The 18,371-nt window shown below is 35.0% G+C and overlaps 2 protein-coding genes and 1 non-coding gene across 4 annotated transcripts; 2 read left to right on the top strand and 1 right to left on the bottom strand.

Moving 5' to 3' along the window:
* The first annotated feature begins 391 nt into the window (after positions 1-391).
* On the top strand, positions 392-4,465 carry LOC147405040 (G-type lectin S-receptor-like serine/threonine-protein kinase At1g11300). The gene is given in 8 exon segments (XM_086441160.1): positions 392-1,520; positions 1,523-2,113; positions 2,116-2,157; positions 2,403-2,674; positions 2,767-2,977; positions 3,390-3,627; positions 3,794-3,941; positions 4,052-4,465. Coding segments are annotated over 8 exon segments (2,493 nt in total). The 5' UTR covers positions 392-838; the 3' UTR covers positions 4,361-4,465.
* A 6,757-nt stretch (positions 4,466-11,222) lies between these two features.
* On the bottom strand, positions 11,223-17,170 carry LOC147405038 (protein LATERAL BRANCHING OXIDOREDUCTASE 1-like). 2 transcript variants are annotated; one of them, XR_015178057.1, is made up of 4 exons: positions 16,595-17,170; positions 13,393-13,720; positions 12,103-12,262; positions 11,694-11,835 (listed from the first exon to the last, which is right to left on the bottom strand). XR_015178057.1 is itself a non-coding variant. In XM_086441158.1 (3 exons), exons 1-3 carry the CDS (start codon positions 17,053-17,055, stop codon positions 11,575-11,577), a joined length of 1,050 nt encoding a protein of 349 aa, XP_086297284.1. In that variant the 5' UTR covers positions 17,056-17,163; the 3' UTR covers positions 11,223-11,574. The 2 variants fall into 2 exon arrangements, 1 of the variants encoding a protein (XP_086297284.1); XM_086441158.1 differs by lacking the exon at positions 12,103-12,262 and having other exon boundaries at positions 11,223-11,835; positions 16,595-17,163.
* On the top strand, positions 12,095-12,260 carry LOC147405039 (U1 spliceosomal RNA). The gene has a single exon (XR_015178161.1). It is a non-coding gene; the product is annotated as a U1 spliceosomal RNA (small nuclear RNA).
* Positions 17,171-18,371: the final 1,201 nt, after the last annotated feature.

Raw genomic sequence — 18,371 nt, 5'->3', positions numbered from 1 at the left:
TCTTATGACAGAGTTTTGAACACCCATCACACACTCTCATCTCAGAGACCTAATCAAACTCTAATCTTACCACAAAGCTCTTTAAAAAAGAATCTCCACCACCTAATTTCGTAGGCCTTGAGAAATCCTAGAAAACAAAAATCAAAAACTCACCAAAACCTTTCCAAAATCTTAAATTTGAAGCCCCAAATCAATACTTAACCTCAAGTCCTAATTTTCAACTTAAAAAACACCTAGAAACTCTAAAAACACCACAAAAACCAGTAAAACATTCAAATTTAGAAGAAAAAAATCTCATCTCAAATATCGGAAGCAGATCTAGCAACAAAAATAAAGCAAAAAGATTCACACGATGAACGTTCACCGCTAGTTTTTTAGGGAACCGATCTTCATAATCACTCAGGTAAAAGAAAATGTATTTTTATTATTATTCTAAACTTAGGCTATTTTTGCAAAGTAAATATTTAGGAAGAGTAGAGATCGACTTTTGCTGGACGGGATTGGTGTCTAACACCTTCCAATCCCATAACCTGATCTCCGAACCCACAATCTCTTCGTAGTTCTATATTTCTTGTCTATTTAAAATCATTTTTTATTCTTAGACCATAAAACTAGGTGATGACTATCAAAAGAGAAAAATTGGATCCACACCCACAAATCGAAGGCGCTTTTAGTATCCAACCATTTACGAAGAAGACCGTGTGCATTCATCACTACTCTTAAGTCAAAATGAGGGCCCATCCCCATGGTAGGCTGTGGGCCGCTTCCCATCTGTCTCTCTTTTTTCTATCAACAAATATAAATATATTGTTTCTTTCTGTCAACAATTCATCCAGTTATGGCAATGGGTGTTAGAATAAACTTTGTAACAATTGTTCCTTTGATCTTCATTCTCTCCTTGGCCTTACATCTCTGTATTACTGCAATACAAACCATCACACCCACCCAATATATCACAGACCCCGAAACTATTACTTCATCAAGTGGAACCTTCAAATTAGGCTTCTTCAGCCCAAGTAACTCTACCAACCGTTACATTGGAATTTGGTATAATATTATTACAATACAAACAATTATATGGGTTGCAAACAGAGAAAATCCAATCACAGATTCTCCTGGAATTTTGAAGATTGGTGATGATGGCAATCTAGTCGTTTTAGATGGTGGAAACAAAGTTCTTTGGAGTACAAATGTTTCAGATATCTCTTATAATTCATCAACTACTGCTGTGTTAACAGATTTTGGGAATCTTATTTTAAGAGAATTGAATTCTGCTGGGAGGAAATTATGGCAGAGTTTCGAACACCCAACACACACTATCATACCAGGCATGAGTATGGGCAACAATAAGAGGACAGGGGAGAAAAGAGGTATGACATCATGGAAAAGCAGTTCGGATCCGTCTTATGGAAGCTTTTTTTGTGAACTTGACACATCGAGCATTCCTCAAGTCATCAACTGGAATGGGTCTGTTCGACATTGGAGAAGCGGTCCTTGGAATGGAATGTTCTTTATCGGGGTACAAATATGTACTCGGCTATTAACTATGTAGATATGCCGGCAATTTATAACAATGGATTCACTATCGATCGAAAAGATACAGAAGGAAGTGTGTATCTAACTCTGTCTATTGCCAACAAGTATCCTATGGTAAGGTATGTTTTGAATTCTAATGGGAAATTGAACCAATATGGTTGGGATGAAGGGAATACTAAATGGGATCAATTTTACGAGGGACCGGTTACTGAATGTGGATTTTACGGAAAGTGTGGGCCTTTTGGAAGCTGTAATGTAGCAAAATCACCAATTTGTAGTTGTTTAAATGGTTTTGAGCCCAAATCGATGGAGGAATGGAGTAAGGGAAATTGGTCAGGTGGGTGTGTGAGGAAGACCCAATTGCAGTGTGTGAGAAATAACACAAATGGTGAAGTGGTGAATTCAGATGGGTTTCTGAAGATGGAAAAGATTAAAGTGCCTGATTTTGAGAATCTTTGGGCAAGTCCGAAGGACTTGAACGATTGTGAACAAGAGTGTTTAAATAATTGTTCTTGCCTAGCTTATTCGTATGTTGACAACATCGGGTGTATGTGGTGGAACAGAAATTTAATTGATATGATGGAGCCGATCTTTACATCCGCGTGGCACATTCAGAACTCAGTAAGATTCTTTATTTTTAAGAAGATTTTGATATTTATAGGAAATTTGGGTATAGTTTGAGTCCTTCTCTCTCTATTTGTTTCATGCCCAATTAATACCTCTACTTTTTTCTTTGACAGGTAATTACTTGGGAATTAAAGGTAACTCAATTGAAATTCCTTTCTAAACTAAAATATGATTAGTTTGAAGTGATTTGAAGATGCCAGTTTGTTTTTAATGATTAAAGATTTCTTTTGAAATTGCAGATAAGAAGAATGTAAAGGTAATTATCATAATTACAGTTGTTATCGGAATAGTAGTTATCGTCGTCGGTGTTGGAGTCTGCACATACTTTTATTGTAAGAGGTGGATGACTAAACAGAGAAGCAATAAAACAAGTGCAGAATTTGCAGATTCAAATATGCTAGGAGACAACCCAGATTTGCAAATTTTCAATTTTGAGATGATATCACTTGCTACAAGCAACTTTGATGATGGGAATAAGCTTGGGCAAGGTGGTTTTGGGCTAGTTTTCAAGGTATTAGTTGTTTTACTTGTCTGCTCAACTTGAACTGACAAAACTAACTTATTGAAGGGAGTTATTTTAAATAGATTGATGTTTCTTTCTAGGGAATATTACCAAATGGACAAGAAATAGCTGTAAAAAGACTTTCTAAGAGCTCTAGACAAGGTGTGGAGGAGTTCAAGAATGAGGTTGTGGTGATTTCGAAACTTCAACATAGGAATCTTGTTAGACTTCTGGGTTGCTGCATTGAAGGGGATGAAAAGATGTTGATATATGAATTTCTGCCCAATAAAAGTTTAGATTCCTTTATTTTCGGTTAGTTCTTTCTAAAACTTTCTCAATTCTTTTCGGCTAATTATTTTTTCAATTTTGAATATTAATTGCTTTAGTACCATAAATAGAATTCCAAGATTTCTCAGGATGGTTTAATGTTTTGATTTTTGCTCCCGAACAAGATAGTAACAAGCAATCAAAATATAAATTAATGTCTGAAATTTTGTATTATATAGGCTATTTTGATTTGCCTAACTCATTAATTATGTGAATTTTGAAATGCCTCTCCATATTCTTGAAAAAAAAGAAAAGGTCTCTTTGATTATTGAATTTTTAAATAAGGAAGGTGTGCCTAATTCTCCAAATTAATGAGTGATGCAATTAATAAAACTCATGTTATTCAGTTTTCATTCATTAAACTCAAATTACTTGTTTTGTTTGATTTCTTGATCAGAACCAACTAAACGGGCACTCTTAGATTGGAAAAAGCGGCTCAAAATCATTGAGGGGATTGGACGAGGGATTCTTTATCTTCATAGAGATTCTAGATTAAGAGTTATCCATAGAGATCTAAAGGCAAGCAATATTTTGTTGGATGAAGATCTAAATCCTAAAATTTCAGACTTCGGCATGGCAAGAATTTTTGGAGGCAATGAACTTCAAGCAAATACCATAAGGGTTGTTGGGACATAGTAAGTAATACTAGAATTAGTCCTATTGAGTTTATTATCATTGTTATAAGCAGTAATTAAGAAAGCAAATTCTCAATCTTAGTAAGGTTTGTAGTCTTCAATCGCAGTTCTTTTATATTTCAGTCTCTAAACACTTAGAATTTGTGCCTTGCATGACGAAATATAGCGGCTACATGTCCCCCGAGTATGCAATGGAGGGATTATTTTCCGAAAAATCGGATGTATTCAGTTTTGGAGTATTGCTACTAGAGATTGTGAGTGGGAAAAGGAACGCTAGTTTTCAAAATCACGAATCTTGGAGTCTTTTGGGATATGTAAGTGTACACGAACTAATTTTATTTACCTTATTTGATCAAATTAAAAATGTCAATCATTTTCAAGTAATTATATTACATCTTTTTTTTTATATATATAATTGATACAGGCATGGAAATTATGGAATGAAGACGAGGTGGTAGCACTGATTGATTCGAGCTTGTCTGAACCATCTTTCACAGAAGAAATTTTCAAGTGTATTCATGTGGGACTATTGTGTGTGCAAGATTTTGCCAAAGACAGACCTAGTGTGTCGACCATAATTTCGATGCTTACTAGTGAAATTACAAACCTTCCTACTCCAAAGCAACCTGCATTTACTGAAAGATGGATTGCTTCAGATTCATATTCATCTCTAGATGGAAATAAAGCATGTTCTATCAACAATGTCACTATTACATGTTGTGAAGGAAGATAGTGTGCACATTTAAGTATTTCTTGTATGTTATGGAAGAAAAAACAGAAAAAAAAAATGCCTTATCCCAAAGATTTGGAGAATGAATCCAACATAATAAGATATACTATGTATGAGTAGACTCAAATGTATTGTATTGAATAAGCTTGATTTCATATTGAATTTATTGCCAGTGAGTTGTATGGTGTTGTTAGCGTACGTTGGTGAAATTTCTCTTGGTGAAAAATTATGGACTCTTTAGTATTCAATTTATCAAATATTAGTCTAAAAAGAATTTTTGAAGTAAAAATACCATATTTACCCTTTTAATGATTTTTGAAGTTTAAAAACAAAACATGTTAAATTGAGAATATTTGAGTTACTCTTATGTTTTATAGTCAATGACATGCCCCTTAACTACAGTCATCTCTTGTAGATCAATTAAAAAAATAAAAAACGTATTAAAATAAATTGGTTTCTTTATATTAGATTTAAGTCACTTAGATTTATTACTAACTAAATAAATTGTTCTCTTTATATTAGATTTATTAAAATATATAAATAATTTTAAATTTTAAATAATTAAAACATAATTTTAAAACTTGCCTTGAATGTTCATCAAATTGATTCAACTCAAAATTAGCAAGTCGAAACAAATGAGTCAAATAAAACTATATTAAATTTATGAATAGTTTTTAATAAATAAAATATTTATTTTTTATTTTTCACAGAAAATATTCATAACTATATAAATTGGCCAAGTTTATATTTGACTCCCTATATTTTTAGATCAAACACTTTATAAAATTGTTAAAAGGGTATTTCAGGTTTTTTTTATTATTATTAAAAATCTTCGAAAATTCCTTAATAGACTACTATTTTATTAAATAGAACTTAAATAGTCCATATTCTTTACTAGGGGACTATTGGGTACATTCTCTTAACAAAGAGTCCTTTAGAGTCAATCCCCCTAATAATTATTGCAGTAAATTGAAGAGAGGTTGTTGCATGTAGGGGAGCAACTTGGTTTGGTTCAAACCAAGAACCGAACCAAACCGAGAGCTTTGGATTGGTTTGGTTCAGCTTATAATGAACTTCGGTTCAGTTCCAGGTTAACAAAATAGAGAACTGGCCAATTTGGTTCAGTTCTTGTTTTAGCCTTGTAAGAACCTAACTAAATCAAGAACCGAATCCTTATATTAATAAAATTATTAATAAATATTATTAATCTATTTAATAAATTATGCTCATTCTTATGGATAAATTGATTATTTTTTTATAGATAGATTAATGACATTTTTTTTTTTTGGATGGATAGGATTAATGGCTTTCTTTAATTGATGAAAAAACTATTGACCTTTTTTTTTAATGGATACATGATTTTTTTTTTTTTTATTGATGGATAGATAAATGACTCATTATATGAGATTTCATATTCATGTCTATTTATTTTTATTAAAAATATGTTGATTCAATTAGATTTTTAAGATATTAGCAATCCATAGAATCGAACCAAACCAAACCAAATTGACCTTATCTCGGTTCGGGTTGATTTGGTTTGATTCTGGTTCTCATTTAACGGAATTGATCTAGGTCGATTCAATTCCGACTTGGCCTCAAACCAAACCAAACCGAACCAAGTTGCACCCCTAGTCCCATGAATAAGCATTCAAGTGGAACCCCAAGAAATATGGAGATATCAATAGAGCCGTGCCATTTATGCGGTCCACATTGCGGACCCACTTTGTGTTTAAAAGCTTTTGAAGATCCATAAGGGAAAAATTCCATACAGTGAATCATATATAGTAACAAAAAATGGTGTTTTTATTGAAACAAAAACGAATTTAAAACGCGTCTTGTACCTTAAATGATTAAAACAATTAAAAACACAACTCTTTGAAAAAATCATATATTTTTGAAAATGTCAGGTTTTTTCATTTTAAATGTGTTTTTTACCTTTAAAACAAGATTTTTTTCAAAAAAAAAAAAAAAAACATACTATCTTTTCTTAATGTGGGATTTGATACATAATATAATTTGGTGATTCATAAATGTAGAAATATGGGATTTGATGATAATATCTTCATGTTATGATTCTTTATTTTATTTTTTTCAATAATTTATGATTTTGAACAGAAGAACATCAGGTGAGAAGAAAACTTGGCTCATGTATGGATTAATTGGAGTCTTGGTTCACGTATGGCCATGGCTTGAATTCAATGAGCCAAAGCCAAGTCTCACTCTATAAATACCCCCTCAAGGCCACGGTTTTTGCATCCCTTTTTCCCAATGTTTTCACATCTTTCCCTTTCTCTTATCTCTTTCTCTAAGGAGACTCCAGCCATAGGGTTGAGAAGACTCACATAATGTAGGGCAAGGCCATTTTGTGCAAAGTCTCCTAATTTTGATGGTAAGACTGGGTGTGCTCCCCAGGTCTTGTCTTCGAATCCCCTTCCCACCACCTTGTGTGGCACTTAAATGGGTTTGGGTTAGTCCCCTTAAATCTCGTATGGGGTTGGTCATGCGGGGCCCCCAAGGGAGATTAGTCTGTCACGCTTACGTGAGAGTGTTGATGAGATACTCCCTCGGTTACAAAAAAAAAAAAAAGTCTCCTAATTTCCCCTAGACTTATCAAAATAGATTAATTTTAGGTAAATTTACCAAAACAAGCACCACATTTCGACTATTTACTAAAATAGTAAACTGTAGCAATTATTTTCGAAAATGGTAATTTATCATTTTCGAAAATAATTTTTTTACCAAATCGATAAAAACAGTCAAAAAAATTTATTTTGAAAATACCCTTTTTCTACTGAAATTAGGAAGAAGTCCTCTCCTCTTTCATATTTCTGTCTTTGGTGTCATTTGTATTTGGGTTTTCCATCGAATAACTTGTAGAGGTCGAAGGAGTCGAATTCAAGTATGCAACCTCTCTCTCTCTCTCTCTCTCTCTCTCTCTCTCTCTCTCTCTCTCTCTCTCTCTCTCTCTCTCTCTCCATTATGGAGATCGTGAAAACCTTGCAAGCTTCTCTGTTGTGGAGATCGGGAGAATAGTTTCGATGTAAGTCTCTCTCTATCTCTCTCTATTGTGAAGATCGTGAGAAACTTGCATTGAAACCGTTTGTTTATATGTTTTGGGGTATTCGAACCCTAGATTGTAAATTCAATTAGGTACAATTAGGATTTTGATTTTTGAAATATTTTGAAACTAATGATATGCGTCCCCTTTGATCCTAGTATTATAAATAGACTAATGAGAAAATACCTAGATGTCCTTGTCTTCAACTTTTAGCAAAAACACCCTTGATTTTTCTTCCTAAAGTCGGTCATCTTCTTGCTCTTAAATTTCTATGATTTCAAACTATTGGAGTTGAACATTTTTAATCTTGTGCTTGAAACTATATCTTTCAAAGCTTGAGGAACTTATGTTGACACACTCACCTTTACTTTTAACACACTAATGTTAATGGTCACATTACAAAATTACACGTCATTGTAGAGGTCGATTTTGTGATAAATTGATCTCGATCATGATTTCATCATTTAATCAACAAAATAATAAAAAGAACATAGAAAAATAGGGAAGACAATGATTTTTTATATGGTTTGGCAAACGTGCCTACGTCCACGATCTCGAAGAGCTGTTTCACTACAAATCTCACGATTACATGGCCTCCTCACTTCCCCTCTGTTTTTCTTCTTTTTTTTCCCTACCTTCTTCCCCCTCCCCCCATACACACAATTTTTACAATGGCCTCAAGGCCTTTAAATAAATAAATAAATCCTAAAAAAAGTTTAACTCTAATTAAGTTACAATTGACCATATTACCCCTTATCCAAATTAATAATTATATAAAAATAACAATAATCCTTTTAAATTAAGATTCTTCCTTAATAAGATAAAGTCTTCTTCAAATGATACCATGTGTTCGTCTTAGGATACGTGTTGATGATGCGGATGAACAATCCGGATGAGAGACGAATTTATCCCTCCACATAGCCCCCTCTCGAAGGTGGAGGCCTATGTATTGAGATCCGCCTTCGAGAAATACTCTAACCTGAGTGAGTATCATCTTTGATTTTTGAACTAGTATGATTTTTGATCCCCCGAGCTTAATTTTTGTAAATTTGATATTTCTTATAAATTAGATTTTTGAGACTTAACCTACTCAACCTCATATGAGTAGGGCTCGATTCACCTTAGGGACTGAGATTCGGTTTATATAAAGTCGACTCTCTTGCTTCATAAAAATTTGTTTCCCTCACCTCAGAGTGAAGTTTAATTCATGTATAACCGACCTTCTTGCCTTATAAAAATTTACTTCACTTTCCTCAAAGTGAAGCTCAGTTCACATAGAACCGACCTTATTAACTTATTGGGTTTTGTATCACTATCCTCATAGAGTGATGATTGGTTTCAAGAGGATCCAACCTTCTTGCCTTGTTGAGTTTTGCATCACTCACCTCATAAAATGATACTTGACTTCAAGACGAACAGACATTCTCATCTTATTGGATTTTGCATCACTCATCTCATAAAGTAATGCTCGATTTTAAGAGGAGTCGGCCTTCTTGCCTTCTTGGGTTTTGCATCACTCACCTCATAGAGTGATGCTCAGTTCCAAGGGGAATCGACATTCTTGTCTTATTGGGTTTTGCACTACTCACCTTATAAAATGATGCTCGATTCCAAGAGAAACTGTTCTTGCCTTCTTGAGTTTTGCATCACTTACCTCATAGAATGATGCTCGATTCCAAGGGAACTGACATTCTTTCCTTATTGGGTTTTGTATCACTCACATCATAGAGTAATACTCTATTCCAAGGAGAACCAACCTTCTTGCCTTATAAAAATTTGCTAAATCGACCTGAAAAACTTGAACAAAAAGAGATCACAAAATTCATAAAATATAATCATTTTAATAACACAAATTCATAGATTAATCTTTTTTTTCCTTATAAAATTAAAAGTAAATCAAGTATATTTTTCCTACCTTATTGAAAACTTCAAGGAAAATAATTTATAATACCATCATTAAAAATATATCTTTCATGTATTCCCGAATCCAAGTCCTTAATTATACTTCAATTAAACCCCCAAGTACGAATTAACCTTTCTATTTTATTAATTGGACTTACACCGAGCCCCTATGTATACCTTCTATCTAGGTGGGTTATAATTATGGCCTGAACATCTCATCTCTACAAAGTCCCTAAACTCATTCAAGTTGGGTACAAGATTAGCTCCTATACTACTTTTAAATCGAGCCACCTCAAATTACAAATTGAGTCACATGTGACCCTTATTATGAACTCGAACTAAGCCCCCCAAACATATAACAAATTTTTCTTTTATCGGAACATGACATCCATCTTACAGGCACGAACGGAGCCCCCAACCATTAGCCCCCACCTTATTTTTGTTCTAAGTTGATTCAAGTAATAAATTGTGTCATGTGGCACTTTATTATGGGCACTCTTGTTTGTTTTGACGATTAATAAAATTTAAGAATTTTGAATTTAACATAAATATTTGGTTGTATCACCGTATTTGTGATACGTCTCTTTGTTTAAAAGACTATAATGTTCTTGTCTCGGCACGAACCTTTTTAATTGAAATACGATGAATCACCTTCCTTTCTCATAGCACCTTGTTGACATAAGCTTTTCATAGCAGTACCCTGCAATTTTCACACTAGCCCCTTGCACCTCCACGTGAATTTTGTTATAAAAAATTAAACCCGACAATAGCATTCCCCACCATTGGTTGAGTGCCACCTTCCACCGAATGATCATAAGAATAACGCAAGCCCACGCAAGCCCTTCATGTTTAGCCACTTTTTCTCCAGTGGGTCCAGTTTGAAGACTTTGAATTCTAAACTCGTACAAGTCGCCATAATGTAAATTATTTTCCTTCTAATCACAATTTTTCCCGTGTAGTGGACAACATTAAACTGATCTTTATGGTCAAGGGTGGACCTAGTAAGGAGCTGGTGGGAAAATTGCCCCCACATAACTTTGAGACACCCCTATATTTTCAACTAATTACATGTTCATTTACACCCACTCCCTCACCTCTTTCCCCATTTGTCCCCACACCCTCACCTCCCTTAAGTTCTTCAACTATACAACTAACCACTGATTGCCCCCACTACAAGAAAATCTTGGCTCCGCCTCTTTTATAGTATATGGCATCCTCATAGCCATGAGATTTCCATTATATGGAAGTTCAAGTTTTATCACCAGGCTTGACAAAACCCAATTTATGAGTTACACCGTGGATTACGAAAATTGAAAGACTAGTGGACCCACCCACACACAATATTTAATTTCACTGTTTCAAGTGCTACAAGTGAAAGTTGGTGTGGAAATATAAAATCTCAAATCTTATTCACTTTGCATTCTTATCCAAGTACCACAAAACCACATTCAAGAATGGGAACAAGGGAACTATTTACAATAAGGCCATCAATGGGTAGACAAATTACCCATTGTATCCGAATTCACTCGATCATTTTTTAGTTTGACTGTCAAGTCTCCTTCGAGTATACATCGTGTAAATGAATATAGTGGGTTTATTTATTTTACTTATACGGACTCAATAGTCTAACTAAACATTAATCAATGAGGTAGTTAAAAATAATAGACATTCTATTGCCACCCCAATTCATATGTAAATCACCAAAGAATTAGCACACACACCTTGAGGTGGTGTTAACAAAAGTTGGTGTGAAGCTCTCAAAAATAAATATACTTCAACTAAAATTAGAACCTAAATAGAAAGTGGAGGGTTTCTTTTTTTTTCCCCACTCAACCACAATTAAAGACTCAGATCTTAATTTTCTCAGGTTTTCTTCTCATAACTTTGATATAGTTGAAGAATCCATTGTTAGAAAATTATCCATCTTATTAAGTACCAACCCAAGAGTATCGAATATTCGTCGGGTCAATTCTGGTTCCAACAATCTTATACCACGAGCCGTAACAAACAAGAACCAATGTTTTATTTAGGTTTCTGGTTCCAATGATCTTATACCACTAACTGGAACAAACAAGAACCAATGTTTTATTTAGGTTTCGGTTCTAGGTATACATGGAACCGAACCGAAACCAATCTGTTGAGACCCCTAATTTACATTTTGCATTACCATCTGAACACAACCTAGACCACCATCTTCACAACCACCACAACAAGACTAACATTCTCAAGTATCTCGTCTATAAACAAGAAGAACCGATTAATTGGTTACCTCAAAATGATCTATTTGGATGTTTTCGACGTTGAGCTTCTTGAAATTGCTGAGGCTCCTCCTACTAAAGAACTTCCCCCAATTATATTCCTTGTATTTAGCTGGGTTCTGCTTATTTATAAGCTCTTCCAAAGGTTTTACTGTCACAGTATGTGATGGGTTGAAGAAGAAGGGAATTGAGAACCTTTCCCTCTCTGAGTTTACCATCACCCTGTGTTCCGCACTCTCGTACTTGCCATTGCTCCAAACCTGTTCACAAGTCTCCATATAAGTAATCTTCTTTCTACACATATATAATAAGGCCAACAATTTGCCAACATTGGTGGCATGGAAATCAGCATAATGTGAAAAAACAAATTAGCAAAGAGGACAACAACAACAAAAAAAGCACAAAACACAAGGATTTACATGGTATGGGATTAGATCAAGAACAATCACTATTTTCTATCTAGTTTTACAGCTCTAGAGATCTCTATTTATAAGATTGAGAGCAGAGAAAAGCGTGCCTATACTTACTTGGACGGGGTCGATAGGCGATCAAGAAGGTCCATGGCCTAGGTTAGTGACCTCGATTGCACTTTGGGGGGGAGGGGTGTGCTCACCTAAGATCTCCCTAAGTGGGAGAGTCTGTCATTATTTGTTGATGTGGGGGTATGCGTTTGCACGGCCCCTCCCCCTAAAAAACAGAAAAGTAATAAATAAATAAATAAATGAAAAATGTGCCCATCTCCACAAAAATAAAACCCCCCAAAATAGAAATCCCTTAAGAAAATATTACATAATTATCTTTTCAGTAACCTAACAAAATACGAGACATTTACACAACACATAGAACATAGGATTGAAATCAAAGTCAAAATGATTTTGGGAACCATGTAGTTGAACACATAAATCACGTTACAGTGACCCAAGCTACAGATGTACATGGAGGGGTAAAAATTGTGCATTTACCAGAGTAAATTGTGCAATCTCGGGATGTGTGTAATTTGAGATCTTGATCCTTTTAGGTCGGATAAGCTATAAGCCGAGCTCCCAAGCTAATGTTCATAATAAACCTCACGCTATCGTAAAATTGGAAGGGATCGGTGAAGATTCCCCTTAGAGATGATGGCATTATTAGAAACCACATTGGACCCTAACTTCTTAATGCCTTGACTTGGTATTTGAGTGGAATTGATAAGTACTACAATTGTGGAGGGATAAAATTGCCTCCCATCCGGACCGTTCATCCGCACCATAAACACTCATCCCAAGGTGGACACGTGGCATCATTTGAAAAGACATCTTATTAGGGAAGAATCCCAATATAAAAGGATTCTTCCCTTATTTTATTTAATTATTAATTTGGATAAAGGGTAACATGATCAATTGTAATTTAATTAAGATTAGAACTCTTTTTAGGTTTTTTCTATTTAAAGGTGTTGAAGTCATTGTAAAAGAGGGGGAAAAAATGGAGGGGAGGTGAGGAGGTCATGTAATAAACTCAACTTATAGTGAAACGGCTCCCCGAGCCCGTGGACATAGGCACGTTTGCTGAGCCACGTAAAAAATTCCTTATGTTCTCTCTTTTTCATATTTTTCTATTATTTTATGTATTTAATGACGAAATCGTGACCGAAGTCAATTTTGTGATCGACCTCAACTACAGACCATAAAAGAAATCAAAACGACTTCAAAGGTGGACCTCAATATTTTGTAACATTTATCTCAATGTATGAGGATTTTCTCCCACAATGTCAACATATAACATCAAACCCATCATTGAAAAAAAAAAAAACATTTGGTTAAAGAGCTCGTATGTAGTACCTGAATAACGTCGCCAACGTTAATGATATAAGACTCCGGAATGGGCTTGACCCGAACCCACTCTTCATTTACCCTACACTTTACATCAAGACCACCAACATCATCTTGAGAAAGGACAGTCAAAGCACCAGAGTCCTTGTGTCGACCCACTCCTAGAGCTAGGTGAGGACAAGGGCATGGAGCGTAGTGGTTGAGACGGGTAAAGCTGGTTTGGTCTTTGAAGAAGTCGTTTAAGCGCTTTGCCGGCAAGCCTAAGCTCATTGAAATAACCTCCAACAGCTTAAATGATAGTTTCTCTACAGCTTGAGCATAGGCTTCACATGCCTCCCTATCAAAGAGAAACCATATAAACCATGCCAAAGCGAGCGTTTAGCCAAAAGCTTCAGGTTCAAACAGATTATATGAAAAAACAAAGCAGCAAAGAAAAGAGAATCGCACACAAACACAAAGATTTACATGGTTAGGCAATGTGCCTATGTTCACGGATCATATCGAAATTTAATCACACTATATTCTTCAATTACAGCCCTAGAAAGAAACCATTGACGAGCCCGCTCCGCTTCTGAAAAGGTCTAACAAGAATACAAGACATCTTATATAATAGATTATAATGGTTGGTGAACCTGTCCAATCACCTTAGAAAGAAAGAAGGCCATAAAGAGCCCGATGTGCGTCAGGTTGTTATGGCCGTATCGTGCGTGCGTGCACTCACACACACACACACACAGAGGATGGTTTTAAATCTCGTCCCAGACTGAGATGACTTGCCCGAGTCATCTCGATCTTGTTCGGTGACGATACGGACATACACTATGTCTCAACATTCACATCATCTCGCGAGATGACTAGGACAATATTTTGAAAATCTCGGCCAAGTCAATAAAACTTGGCCAAGTCAACCGGGATTTTGTAGATTTTGATTAAAATAATTAATTTTTTGTAGAATTCAATTATTTATTATATAACTAAAGTCTTATTTTATTAAAAAAATTATAATTATTTTAATGTAAATATATGTAAATTAATCATTATAAGCCGAGTTAAATGGATTGTCTCGTCCAAGATAACCTGGTCTTGTCCATGGACGAGACGAGATGTCAAATTGAGTTTTGAAACCATGACATTTGATATCTCCCTGAGGGTTTGGGTAAAAATTAGAGATACCCCCAGGATTTTAAAATTGACGAAATAGCCCCCTTGATTTTGGGCTTCCATGAAAGAAAGACCTTAATGACTAAAATGCTCTCATCTTCAACCCTTGCCAAAAGCCTTTGATTTTTCTCCAAAAACTCATTTCAAAGTTTTCAACCTGAAAAGCCTACCTCCTCCACTTTGACTTGAAAAAACAAGCTAGGGTTCCCGAGGAAGTTAAAGATGATGAGCATTTGGGAAGAAAAATCAAGCGTTTTTTGACAAGAGGTTGAGTTGGTTTCTAGAGGTTGAAAAAATCAAGATAATGGGTTTGGGGTGGGTAGGGGGATCAAGGGTCTTTGGCAAGAGGTTGAACATGAGGGCATTTTGGTCCGTATAATTTTAGTGAACTCGAGAGTCAATTCTAATTAAAAAATTCAATCATAAAAAATATACAATAAACACTAGTCATCACGCTTCAACATTAATAAGAAAAAGAAAAACTAGATTGTCAAGTCTCAGGCTATTCAATAAAAAACAAAGTGAAGATTTCTTGAATTATGATAATTTATCAAACTTATTAGAAATCTACTCACATGAAGTGAACTCATTTTAGATTGCAACTCAAATCAAGACACCCATTCAAAGCAGACAAGTTCAATGAAATATATTAGATCAGTGTGATTGACATTGAACATTTCAAAGTAGAAAAATGTCGTGTAAATGTCTTGTATTTTGTTGGTGGTTACGTTGAGTTGTAGAGGTGCAGGGGGCAATTATGTAGTATTTTCTTAAGGGTTTTCTATTTTGGGCCATTTCTATATTTGGGGAGATAGACATGTTTTCTCTACTACTGGCTTCGCTAGAGCCAAAACAAATGTTTCAGCATACACCCAAAGAAAAAAAAACTATGGTTCTAGCACATGCCACATCAAGGGTGTATGTCACAGGGGGGGTGTTAGTTTATCATATTCTATCCAAAAATGGCCAAATTTCACATTAATAAAAAAAAAAACTAATTTATAATTAAGAAGTTATTTTTAGAGAGCTGTTGTTGGCACCCAAACTTTTACTTATTACACCCCAATTTCATAAACTATTTATTACACCCTAAATAAAGATTAAAACACACCATTTAAACATTACTTATTTTTTAGGGTGAATTAGCATTTCATGTGGTGAATATGACAAAATTCCAAGTCCAGTACACTGTTCATATTAATTCCACAAACATGCACGTCATTTTTCAGTGAATTCATTGGTAGGTATTTTTAATTTATAAATTACCGACAAATTCTCCATTAAAAAATAAGGATATTTTATCTTTAAATTTACCTCTGAATTCGTCACTTTAAAATCAAGGATATTTTGACTTTAAATTTACCAACGAATTCGTAACTTTAAATTAAAAATACCTACCATTGAACTCGTTGGAAAATGATTCACGAATGTTTTGGGAATTAAAATGAACAGTGTAGCGAAATCGGAATTTGGACATAAGTTGCACACATTTTGGAAAAAGCCCCTATTCCAATTTTTCATATAGTAATGTTAAAGGCACCCCACGTATTAATAAGGACAACCCCACCATAGCCAAATTGTTTTGTCTTATATGGGCTAAAAGTTTCAGAATGAGCTGATTTTTTGTGAGGATGATCTCTGCCTGTGAGGAGATCATCCCCACCAAAACTCAGCCCATTGCGAAACATCTAACCCCATCAAAACAAATTCAAAAACTGTAAATTGCTCTTTTTTTTTTTTTTTTTTTGTAAACTAGTTTTGATGGGGTTAGAGGTTCCGGAATGGGCTGATTTTTTGTGAGGATGATCTCCATGGTAGGTGTGCCAAATACAAAAAAAAAAATGGCTATGATAGGGATGCCCTTGGTAATAATTGGAGGTGCCTTTAACATTACTCTTTTTATATTTTAATTGAGGTATAATAAGTAAAAGTTGGGCTGACAATAGCAGCTCTCTTTTTAATTTTTCAGAAAAAAAAATTTTGTCACGTGGATGGCATGCAAAGTAGGCTTTGAGTCAAATAACAACCGGGAGTAGTAGAATATAATTACCTCAATTCAGGAAGGAAATCGGGCCATTGGTTCCTCATCTCCTTCAATTCCTCGTGATCTATATCAGATGAAGCAGGGATGACCGTTGGATCCTGAAAAGTGAAGTCGAACACTTCCTTCCAGTCCCTAACATTCTTAGTGTGCTCTGTATCGTAGAAACCAAAAGGGTTTACCACATCCCTCCCAACCTTCCTTTTCTCTTCCAACGACAGATCAAAGAATTTCTTCGAGACAATCTGAACCCCACGTAGAAGGTCGGACGGTATTCCATGGTTGATCACCTGGAAGAAACCCCAATCCCTACACGCGTCACCTATCTGGGAGATCAGTTCATCTTCGGTCGTGGTGGAGGAAGAATTCAACGGTGAGAGATCGATAAGTGGGATTCCTCCAGCCTCGATAACTGTGAGTTTAGGTCTGTGTTCAATGGCTTGGATGAATGCATCATCAATTTCACCCATCTCTGCCCAACAGCAAAAAATGGTTTCACTTTAATAAGAACCAAAGGAGGAACCTGAGACACGGAGATACAGAATCCCTTTTTATATTAGAGAAAACTTTCTTCCATACATTGAATCTGGACAGGTTTGTCAGGTGAGATTCCCTTGAGGCTATCATTTGAGTTTGTGCAAGAGAGCTATCGACACACTAAATTTTACTTATAAAACATCATTATGTATAGGAAAATGCTGAAATGACAAAAATTATTTACTGCGATTCTCACAAGTCTAACGAGGGATGTGCACAAAACCATAGATGTGTCTCCTCGTGATACGAGTAAGAATCATCTATGATTATGTATGCATGTCCACATCAAAATTGTGAGAATCACAGTAAATCTTGTGTCACCTCAGATAACACACCTACTCTTACTTTTAACACTCATTCTTTTAAGGCAAATTTACCTAAAGATGCACCACATTTCGACTATTTACCAAAACGGTAAATTGTACTGTTTTGATAAATTTCTCTTTTTTTAATATCTTGTTTTAGTACCCCTCAAGGCAAGAACTTGAACATCTCATTTCATAAGATTTTGTTCTCCAAATCATCATTTTGATAAAACCACAAATAAACCTAGACCCAACATGTAATAAAATCTACATTCAATCGTAAAACTAGTGACAAGGGTTTGCTCCTTTTGGTCATGTGTTCGAAATCAGTTAGCCTCCTAGCTTACCTTGTTACATGTTTGAAGACTTCTATGGGGTTGGGGCACACAACCCTATGAAAAAAAATTGCAGCAAAAGCTCTCTTAATGGTAAATAAGGAAATTTTTATCTTAGTTTAAGGGTTCTTGAAGGTTATATAGTAAAAAAAAGATATATTTGTGATTTTAAAATTTAACAGATGATTATGGTACCTTGGGCTTGCAATATCTTTCTTTTGACCTAAATGACCCAAGTTATATCAAATTTAAATATAAAAATAGGGGCATTTGTGCGATCCAAATTTTGGTGTTTAACCACTTCTACTCCACCTTCTCTCATTATAATAGTAAAGATTACGAAAAAAAATTCCTAATATCTCTTATGGTCTTTTTATCAAACGTCCAAACCTATCATGTTTATACAAATGGACTTAAATGAACCAAAGGTTCACCTTAATTATTAATATTTCTACACCAAGATCTTGCCTCCTACAGACCTCCCTCTCCCTCCTTTTGTGCGGGTGGTGTGGCGGTGGAAGATAGAAATAATGGGTGCCCCCACCCCTTAACATTTGTAAGTAGAAGTTGATATGGTAATAGTTCACTCCTTGAAAAACTTTAATATGA

The sequence above is a fragment of the Akebia trifoliata genome, chromosome 4, assembly GCF_017979445.1.
Source record: "Akebia trifoliata isolate Shusen 1 chromosome 4, ASM1797944v1, whole genome shotgun sequence".
NCBI lineage: Eukaryota > Viridiplantae > Streptophyta > Magnoliopsida > Ranunculales > Lardizabalaceae > Akebia > Akebia trifoliata.
Note: the sequence above shows the minus strand (reverse complement) of the source record. Positions and strands in the feature narration are given on the sequence as shown.

Bases quoted from the DNA above. Each gene is read 5' to 3' on its own strand.
- LOC147405038 (XM_086441158.1), bottom strand. From the start codon at position 17,055: ATGGGTGAAATTGATGATGCATTCATCCAAGCCATTGAACACAGACCT. The intron at 13,721-16,594 runs GTAATTATATTC...TCTCTTTGATAG, and splicing joins GATTTCCTTCCTGAATTGAG to GGAGGCATGTGAAGCCTATG. The intron at 11,836-13,392 runs GTACTACATACG...ACTTGTGAACAG, and splicing joins ACGTTGGCGACGTTATTCAG to GTTTGGAGCAATGGCAAGTA.